Raw genomic sequence first — 9,883 nt, forward strand, 5'->3', positions numbered from 1 at the left:
GAGTTTTCACCCCAAAACGGGCATAGAGGAGATCTCAGAGGTCAGAGCAGAGGCCGGGCCCTGGGTGGCTGCTATTGAAGCTGCCCTGCGCGCCGTGCTGCGCTCTGGCCCACAGACGAGCAGGTGCCCCTGTGAGCGCCCCCCACCCACCCCCGCCGTGGCACGTGGACCCGTGCAGCCCATGATAGGCCCGCCCCTCACCAAGATCCTGCCTGCTGGACTCAAACCAGCCTTCACGGCTCTGGGGGCGTAGCTAGCCGTTGACTGCCTCTGCTCTCCATCCGCAGGTCCAGGACGCTGTGAAGTGCCGCGTGGTGGACCGCCAGGAGGAGGGCAACGGGGACTCAGGGGGCTCCTTCCAGAACGGCCACGCCCAGCTCATGGTAGGGCTCGGGGCCGGGACACAGGCAGCCCCTGCTCGGCCCCAGCAGCCCATTAGGAGGACCTCTGAGCCCAGTTTGAGGCTGGGGTCTCGCCGAGGTGAAACCCGCAGTCCAGGGGCATGGACAGGGTCAAGATTGAGGGAGCTGGGCGGGGCCAGCGTCCGCCCCGGGCTCATCCTCTGGCGCCAGCCGTGCCCTTTGTCCGCACGCTGCCCTCTGGATGTCAGGCCGTGCGCACACCTGCGCCCCCCGCTGCCCTCCCCGCCGTGAGCTTGTGCTCACGCATCCCCAAGGGCCTGACTCCTTGGCCCTCTTGTTCTGCACACCGTCCAGTTTCGGGCACTTGCACACCCCTGCCCACTCCTGTGCCTGCTTTCCAGGTGCCACCTCTTCCAGGGAGCCTTCCCTGGGCCCCACCAAGCCGCCTGTTCAGACCCTGGTAACATCCTGCGTGAATTCTCCATGTTATCATTTGGTGCCTGCTGCCTGCTGGGTGCCCCCAGCAGGTGGGAAGTGCTCCTTCAGTCTTCGGGGTGCCGGCCACCTCACAGGCAGGGCCTTGGCAGAAGCTGGCGGATGGGCTCAGGGAGGCGTTTTCAAGGGTGAGGCAGGGGTCCGGGGTGGGCGGAAGCCAGGTCCTGGATCCCCTGACACTTCTCCTGGCCTCTGACCTCTGGGCAAAGACCCTGTGATCTTTCTGACAACTTGGTCTCCACATTTGCCAGGAAGGAACTTCCAGTCTTAACTAAGGGCCCTGCCATCCCCCGGGGCCCCAAGGCCTGGGAGAAGGCCACTGCCCTGCCTGGGTGGCCAGAGCCGGGTTCCCCAACTGGGGTGCTCCCTGGAAGCGGGGCGGGGACCACCCCGCTCCGCCTCTCCCACCTCCTGGCCTTGGGGGGTGGCAGCAGGACGAGTGCTGCTGCAGGGGCGGCGGGTCCCACCCTGGCATTAACGCCTGCGTCCCGACCCCACCGTACCTATCCCGGGCTGGCTGGCCTCCACTTCCTCGTCCTGAGGGCTGTGGTGGGGGCCATAGGGGTGATGGGGGGCAGGCCCCTTCCTGACACACGAGTGGGTGGGCAGCAGGGGTTCTGATATGGGACCCTCCATGTGTTCCATCCCTCTGGACAGACCGGAGGCCAAGGGTCTGAGCGAGCCGTTCCTAATCACAGATGTCCAGAAAGGGGGCATGCTCATGTGTGCGGGTGCATGCGCACACAGGCGCGGGCACACAGCTGCGCACACGTGGGCCCGCAGGGGCGCATAGCCTCGCTGTGCGTCAGCGCATCACCCACGGGCACCCTGGACCTGTGGACACCCTGGGCCCTCTGGAGCTTGCACACACGTGCATATGCACAGCATCACACACGGCACTCTGAGGTGTGGCTGCAGCTCCGGGGCGGCCCTCCTTCCCAGCCTGCAGGCAGCCCTGCCCCACCCTGCCTCGCCCGCCCTCAGGCCCTCACGCTGCCCATCTCTGTCTCGTAGACCGACTTTGAGAAGGACGTGGATCTGGCCTGTAGATCAGGTGAGCGCCTGACAGGTGAGAGCGACAGGTGGCCCTGGCCTGGGCCCACTGTTTCTTCTTTTCTCCATGCGTCTGTCCGCTGTCCTCATCTCACACCCACCAACCACCTCCATCCCCCGGCCACTCCCCCGAGGCTGCCTGCAGGGTCCCGGGGGCAGAAGCGGCGGGCTCAGAGAGCCGTCCTGAGGCTCAGGCCCAGCAGGGGAGGGGCGTCTGTGCTCGGGGAGCACTCAGCACTGGAGAGCACCTTCTGGGGCTCCCCGACCCCAGCCCGGCCCATTCCTCACCCTCGCGTGCCCCCATCCTCAGCCCTCTGTCCCTCCTGTGGGGCAGTGTGGCTGAGCCAGCTCTGTGAGGCCCGGAGCGGCCCACCCTCCTGCCCCCTCGCAGGCCTGCCTTCTGTGTTGCCGTCATTCCTTCACTGTTGGTCCATCCGCGGAGGCGGGGCTGGCCGAGCTTCCAGGCTGGGGGGACGTCACTGGGAGCAGTGAGCCTTAGGCGGGTTTCCAGGAAGCAAGTGCAAAACCAGGATCGCTGCCCAGTGAAAGGAAGCTGTCCAGGTGTTGTCGTATTGTGAGCCAGGTGTCAGGGCCTCGCAGGACCAGCTGGTTCTGTCCCCTCTGACCCGTCAGACGTCTGGGAGCATCTTTTCTAGAGGTGGCCGTGGGGAGGGGCGGGGCCAGTCCTGGGTGCACAGTGTCAGGTGTTGCCAGAACACCAGGAAGGCTCCCTGGAGGAGGTGACCTCTGGCTTGATTCCTGCTCCATTTTCGCCTCATGTGCCAACCTCCCTGAGAGGTGACCCCCAGAGTTGAAAGCATTTGGGGTCTTGGGCCCGGTCCTGTGTGGAGCTGGCCTCTGTGAGCGTCCAATTTGTTTGTCTTTGGTAACCTGCCTCAGCCTGGCCTGTCTCCTCGAGAGGAGTCAGGGGCCAGGGCACAGGGGCCTGCCCAGGCTGGCACAGGGGCCTGCCCAGGCCGGCACAGGGCAGATGGGGGCCCCAGCGAGTGCCCAGGAGGTCTGCAGTGAATCTGCTCAGGGGAGGCCCACGGGGCTAGACCCAGGCTCCAGGTGGACAGCCGGAGGGGAGGGACACGCATGGGAGAAGCAGCGAGGGGGCCTTTCCCGACCCTGAACCTGAGACGAGTGGCAGGGAGCAGGTTTGGCAGGGAAGTTGGTAGGTTGGTTGGGCCGCAAGTTCCAGGGCAGAGCAGGACTGCAGACTGGGTCTTAGTGTTGGTGTTCAGGGGGTGGAGAACAGAAGGGGCCTGGGACCCTGGCTGTTGGGGAGGACGAGAAGGAGGACCAGGGTGGGCCAGTGCCCACTGGTCTGGGCAGCTTAGAGGAGGAGGAAGCAGGAAGCAGCTGACGAGCCAGGGTGTGACATGGGCGCCTGTCCACCGCCTGTGCCGGTGTCGGGGGGTGGCGGGGAGGGCGCTACCTCCAGACCAGGTTTCCCGAGGACTGGGCCTCAGTGGGCTGTGGGCAGCGCTGCCTGTCGCTTTGCATTTTCTGTGGGCTGGTAGAGGCCGAGCTGACCAGCAGGGACGAGGCAGGCAGTGGGGACGCTGCAGCCCAGATCGGGTGGAGGTCAAGGCAGCCTGGTCCTGCAGCTGCACAGCAGAGAGGCTGGTATGCGGTCCTACCCGCAGGAGGGCTGTGTGCCACGCCGCCAGGCAACACGGGCTGCCCCCATGCACCCGCCAGCTGCTGTGGGTGGCAGTCGTCTGTGCTCTACAGGGAGGCACCCCTGCGTGCCAGCCTCCACTGAAGGCACACGGTAGCACAGGCTGCCACAGCACCAAACACAAGGCTGGCAGGTGCCCAGATCAGTCAGCAGCTGAGACCCAGGGGGCCTGGTGCCACCCCCTTCGGCCACCCTGACCCCCTCGTCTGTCCCCACAGTGCTGAACAAGGACATTGCAGCCTGCCGCACGGCCACCATCACGGGCACGCTCAAACGGCCATCGCTGCCGGAGGAGGAGAAGCTGAAGCTGGCCCACGCCAAGGCGCCCTCCAACTTCAACAGCCTGCCGGCCAATGTATCCAAGCTGCACCTGCACGGCTCACCCCGCTGCCCCGGCGGGCCCCTGCCCGACTTCCCCAACCACTCCCTGACCCTCAAGAAAGACAGGGCGCCCAAGTCGTCGTTCGTTGGCGACGGGGACATCTTCAAGAAGCTGGACTCGGAGCTGAGCCGGGCCCAGGAGAAAGCCCTGGACACGAGCTACGTGATCCTGCCCACGGCCACGGCCACGCTGCGGCCCAAGCCCCCGGAGGAGCCCAAGTACAGCATCCACATCGACCAGATGCCCCAGACCCGCCTCATCCACCTCAGCATGGCGCCTGACGCAGGGCTCCCGGCCCGCAGCCCGCCCTCCCGCCAGCCCCCCGGCGGCGGGCCCCCCGAGCCGCCCCCCACCCAGCCCCCGCCGCCCCCACCCCCGCCACCCCCACCGCCCCAGCAGCCCCTGCCCCCACCGCCCCCCATGGAGCCGGCACCCCCCAGCCTGGGGGAGCCCGGGGAGCCTGCTGCCCACCAGGGGTCCAGCACGGGGCCCGGGACGAAGACAGAGAATGTCTCCACGCTGTCCGTGAGCTCCCTGGAGGTAAGGGGGTCCAGGGACCTGCTCCCAGGACAAGGGGAACCTAGCGGGCAAGGCACGGGTGTATTGGCCCTGCGGGTTTAGGCGAGGGCTCAGCTGGGGGTGCGGGGCATCCAGGTGGGGTGGCAGCCAGCCTCAGGGAGCCCAGGCCTGGAAAGCCAGGAGGCCAGCGTCTCCTCTGTAGAATGAGGCCCGTTGGCAGGATGGGAACCCGAGGCCTGGGCTGGAGCGAGCTTGCCTCCCCCTTGCCCGCCTGCTGTGTGTCAGGGTCCTGCCTGGGAGGGGGGCAGCATCTGCCTCCCTCCAGCCCTGCTCCCGGGACCTGCCGGGCCCACATGGTCCTGTCTGTGCCAAAGACACAACTAGTCAGGTGGTCGCCCTCAATTGTGGTCTCGCTGATTGCATAGGGCTCAGAAACCCTCAGCTTGGACAGAGTCCAGCCCCTTCCGTGGTTGAGCAGCACGCCCCCGCTTAGGCCAGCCTGGGACCTGGAGTTGACCCCCAAGCCCTGCTCAGCCTGTAGGATAAGGGCTCAGGGTTGAGGGGGTAGCCAGCCAGGCCCAGCACCTTCGGGGAGCCCCACCCTCTGCAGTCCGGGCTCCCACCTCCTGGCATGTGCCTTGGGTGATTCAGCCCCAGGGTTCCAGTTGTGTGGCCGGCCAGAAGTGCTACGACCCTGTGTCGCAGTCTCCTTGTCCCTGGGAGCGTGTCCTGGGCTGCCTGAACTGGACACCCTTGCCCAGCCCTGGTTGCCAGGTGTCTCCAGGCAGAGCAGCCTCTAAGGGCCCGGGATGCTGAGAGCCATAGCTTCAGTGCAGTTGGAGGTGTGGCCGCCGGGGCTCGGCTGGGAACGGGTGGGCCGGGGCAGGGTGTCCCTGGCCTCCCTCAGCCTCTGGCAGGAGCTCGTGTCTAGGGGATCTGAGGGTATGCTTTCCACAGTGTACACCAACCCCTTCTTCCCACAGCGGCGGAAATCACGGTATGCGGAACTGGACTTTGAGGTGGGTCCTGGTGTACCCTGTCCCAATCACCCGGCCCAGGCCTTCCAGCAGGTGGGGAGGGGCTGGGGAGAGGGACCGCCCCCCCTTCCCCGCATCGGGAGCCCAGTCTCCAGGAGCCTGCCCAGGCGGGGGCAGGGCAGTCCCTTTCCTGGCTCAGGGCTTGCTGCCTCCCCTCCCCCTGCAGAAAATCATGCACACACGGAAGCGGCACCAGGACATGTTCCAGGACCTGAACCGGAAGTTACAGCACGCAGAAAAGGACAAGGACGTGCTGGGCCCAGACAGCAAGGTCTGGAGGGCGAGGGCTGGGGCGGGGCTTCGGGGGGCTGAGCCGAGAGTGGGGAGGGGCGTGGGCCGGGCATGGACGGGGCTATGAGCCCTTAGGTAAGCCCTTTTCTCCTTCCTCTGGTCCTACTTCATTCATTCATTCATTCAACCTTTCCTTAGGATTGGCGTGGCCCAGCTCTTGCTATACCCTGGAGGGACAGGGCGGGTGGACGGGTCTGTTCTGGGGCCGGCGGGAAGGGTAGACAGCACCCCGGGCTGACCCTGTCCTGGGCGAGCCTGAGCAAGGCTGCCCCCCGGTGCCAGGCAGCAGCCAAGCGAGGGGTGCTGTGTCCTTCCCGACAAGCCACTCCCACACCCTTTACTCAGTGGTGGGGGTCGCCGCCCTTGTGCCATCTTGAAAGGCTCTGCTCCCAGGCTCCCCACTCTGTGCTTGGGTCTCCCTGCCTCCCGCACCTTCCTGCACGGCCCCTTCCTCACGGCCTGCTGCCTTTTCTCCATGCCCCGTCTGCTCTGCGTCTCTCTGACTGGGCCCTCACCTGTCCACTGCCCACCGGCCAGCAGCCAGAAAAGCAGCAGACGCCCAACAAGCGGCCCTGGGAGAGCCTCCGGAAAGCGCACGGGCCGCCCGCCTGGGTGAAGAAGGAGCTGGAGCCGCTCCCGCCATCCCCACTGGAGCTGCGGAGTGTGGAGTGGGAGAAGTCGGGCGCCACCATCCCGCTGGTGGGCCAGGACATCATTGACCTCCAGACCGAGGTCTGAGCGGGCGGGCGGCGGCCACGCACCGGGCCACGGACGAGGGACGCTGCTCTGCCTGCTCCTGCCGCAGGACGGGCACAGACACGCTCGTGGGCAGCGGGCGAGGCCCGCGCCCCGGCCTCAGGGCGCTCGGACGGCGGCCAGGCAGAGGCCCGCAGTGCTGGGACCAGAGCCAGACGGGACAGGAGACAGCAGCCCCCGTGGGCACAGGGCTCCGGAGGCCGAAGGTGCCTCAGACTCTGCCCTCCTCGGGCCCAGCCCTGGCGGGCGGGCAGACAGCCGCGAACAACGGCCAGACCGGGCGTGGCCAGCGTCCCCGGGGATGCCCGCCTGAGCTGCTGCAGCAGAGGACCAGCCTGCTTGGCCCGGCCGGCCTGGCACCGTTTTTTAGACACCCCCACCCCTCGGAAGCAGCCAGCTCCCCCCCAACCCCTTCCAGGGCCTGGGTGCCCCTCCCCAGACCCAGGTGGAGAGCACAGCCCTCTACCCTACGCCACCCAGGGCCAGGAGCAGAAGCCCACTCCGGGAAGAAACAGGGGTGGGGAATCTATTTTTTCTCTCCTTTTCTTTTCTTCAATAAAAAGAATTAAAAACCCAAGTTCTCTCTGCGTGTCTCTTCTCCGTGCAGCACACACGCCAGGACCTTGGTGAGCTGGCAGTGGTCTTCGCCGACCTCGGTGGCCCTCCACCTGGGCGGGGAGGGCTGGGGAGGCCTGGGGGCTGGTACCCACCTGCTTGTCAGCCTGAGCTCTGAAACGGTGGCTGAGCGAGTGGATGCTGCGGGTCCTGCCTTTCTCCTCTACTTCCAGCAGGGGGCAGCCTGAACCTCCGCAGGGAGCTGGCAGGAGACCTAAGGGTCTGCTGTTGGTGGAGTGGCCAATCCACTCACCCTGGGCTGTGCGCCCCACCCCGGCGAGCCTCAGGGCCTCTACCAGCCAGGCAGACCTCCTGGGCCCTGAGAGGCAGCAGGCAGTGGCCTGCCCACAGAGGAGATGTGCATTTGGGGGCCCCAGCACCCTGAGATTATGGGCCACTAACGATGTCATCCAAGAGGAAAGCAATGTCAGAACCAGCTAAAAAGCCGTGGGTGCTGCCTGGCGCAGGATTCCCGTAGCAGCCTTGCCCGTCCTCTCCCCAGCTTGTAGGCATCTCACCAGGCATGGGTCACCCGTGACCCCGCCCCCTCCCCCATAGTCTTCACCAGCAGGGGGAAGGGGAGGACCTTGGTGAGGGCTGCCCGCTGTGAGTGACCACAGTGACCAAGGATGGAGAGAGACCGGGGACCTTGCCTGGCTGGGAGGGGCTGAGTGACCACTGTGACCCAGTGTGAGTGGACAGCAGGGAGGGAGGGAGGCATGCGGCAGCCAAGAGGCGCCAAGCCCTCCAGCCTCGCACAGCAGGCACTTGGGAACCACTGCTTCCCCAGGGCACACAGCCTGAGTCCAATTCTGAACACTCCAGAAAGCCAAAATGTGGGGTGAGATTGGCCAGCAAGACGTGACCCAAAATGAAGCTCGTTATAGCTCATTTGCACCTCTAAATGCACACTTGCATGTTAGCATGTTCCCCCTGGGGTGTTCGGTGGAACCTCACATGTGCACTGTACTGGCTCGAAATCCAGAGTCCCGAATTCCAAGCCCATCTGGCCAGGGGGATTCAGATGAGGACCATGGCCCGTGCTGCCTCCCTCTTCTTCAGCTGTTATGGAAGGAAGCCGGACACCCTAGGAGCAGGGTGTCCAGGCGGAGGAAGTCCTGGTCCCCAGCAACACCCCCGGGGAAGGAGGCACGGAGCATGGGGCCAGAGTGTGCAAGTCTGGGGTTCTATAGAGGGCTCACCAGCATCATCGTGGAGTGACCAACACAAGTTCCGGCCAGCTCCCTGATCTTCCCTGTCCTGTTTGTGCCCAGAACCATACACCAAGGAAAAACTGAAGGAAAAGCACTGAAGACAGAATGGAGCCCAAGCCACCCACTCCATGCACACAGGAGGAATGACGCAGGCGGCGTGAGCCACTGGTGTCGGGGCTTGGTGTGCGACCAGGGTCAAGACTGAATGGTCAGGCTCAGGGCTCAGTATACGAGCAAGGTCAGGGCTCAGCGTGTAATGAAAGTCAGTGTCAGCATGTGACCAGGGCCAGGGATCAGAGCAACCAGAATCGGGATCAACCTGTGACCAGACTCCCCCAGTTTCCCCTCAATCCTGGCCCTTCTTTCTAAGAAGGCCATGTCTTCCAAGAGAGGCCACACATTATCCTGCCTGGGCCCAATGCTCACAGCTCTTCAGTGCTCTTGACGCCTGGAATGGTAACCAGGCACAGAAATTGCTCTCTGCTCCCTGGCTTTCACTGCAAGAAGCCCCCAGGAAGGGTTCCACAAGACTCACCAAAACCCGAGGGCCCTGCCTGAGTCTGCCATCCATCACCTTGGGGTAAGCCCCGTGCTGGGCAGCGTTTCAGGTCCAAGGGCGTGAGGTACTCAGAGCTGGGGCAGGGACCACTGCAGCCTTCAGCTTGCCCCTGTATTCCTCCAGCTGTTCAGAATGCTGTGCCCCCAATGGGGACATCTACACAGGAGAACGCCGAGACTCAGGGGCAAAGAGATCTCGCCAGTCCCTCTTGGTGGTGAGCGTGAGGGGGCATCTAAGCCCCATTCTCCAGGCTCTAATTCCTGAATCTTTGCCCTTATGAGTGGGTTACCCAAGGGCAGCCATGTAATCTGTCACTCATGAAGCCGAGAACATCTGCTCTGCTGCCCGTCGCCTGCCTTCAGCAGCACCACTGTGCCCAAGGGAGAGGGGTGGGGCTGGGCATGGTGGTGGTTACTATGATGGGCAGGAACGTGTGCAGCCCAGGGTGGTGGTGACAGTTTTGTGGATGGAGCTGGAGATGGAAGTAGTGACGGTGATGGTGGTGGAGATGGAGATGGAGATGGGGGTAGTGACGGTGATGGTGGAGATGGAGATGGAGGTAGTGATGGTGATGGTGGTGGAGATGGAGATGGAGATGGGGGTAGTGACGGTGATGGTGGAGATGGAGATGGAGGTAGTGATGGTGATGGTGGTGGAGATGGAGATGGAGATGGGGGTAGTGACGGTGATGGTGGAGATGGAGATGGGGGTAGTGACGGTGATGGTGGAGATGGAGATGGAGGTAGTGATGGTGGGGAGGATGCAGATGGTGATGATGGTGGAGTTGGAGATGGAGGCAGTGATGGTGATGGTGGAGTTGGAGATGGAAGTAGTGACGGTGATGGTGGAGTTAGAGATGGAGGTAGTGATGGTGATGGTGGTGGAGATGGAGATGGAGGTAGTGATGGTAGTG

General features: G+C 64.5%; 1 protein-coding gene across 7 annotated transcripts in view; it reads left to right on the plus strand.

Moving 5' to 3' along the window:
* Positions 1 to 7,159, plus strand: part of ADGRB1 (adhesion G protein-coupled receptor B1) — a 76,922-nt gene extending 69,763 nt beyond the window's left edge. For 3 of the 7 annotated variants that reach the window (XM_044928904.2, XM_044928902.2, XM_044928898.2), the window contains 6 exons: positions 288 to 383; positions 1,872 to 1,926; positions 3,816 to 4,519; positions 5,482 to 5,517; positions 5,702 to 5,806; positions 6,364 to 7,159. In XM_044928904.2, coding sequence (XP_044784839.1) covers positions 288 to 383; positions 1,872 to 1,926; positions 3,816 to 4,519; positions 5,482 to 5,517; positions 5,702 to 5,806; positions 6,364 to 6,564 — 1,197 coding nt within the window. In that variant the 3' untranslated portion in view covers positions 6,565 to 7,159. The remainder of the gene's footprint in view (positions 1 to 287; positions 384 to 1,871; positions 1,927 to 3,815; positions 4,520 to 5,481; positions 5,518 to 5,701; positions 5,807 to 6,363) is intronic. The other 4 variants (XM_044928903.2, XM_044928901.2, XM_044928899.2 and 1 more) reach the window with 3 other exon arrangements.
* Positions 7,160 to 9,883: the final 2,724 nt, after the last annotated feature.

Source organism: Bubalus bubalis, chromosome 15, assembly GCF_019923935.1.
Source record: "Bubalus bubalis isolate 160015118507 breed Murrah chromosome 15, NDDB_SH_1, whole genome shotgun sequence".
NCBI classification, from domain to species: domain Eukaryota; kingdom Metazoa; phylum Chordata; class Mammalia; order Artiodactyla; family Bovidae; genus Bubalus; species Bubalus bubalis.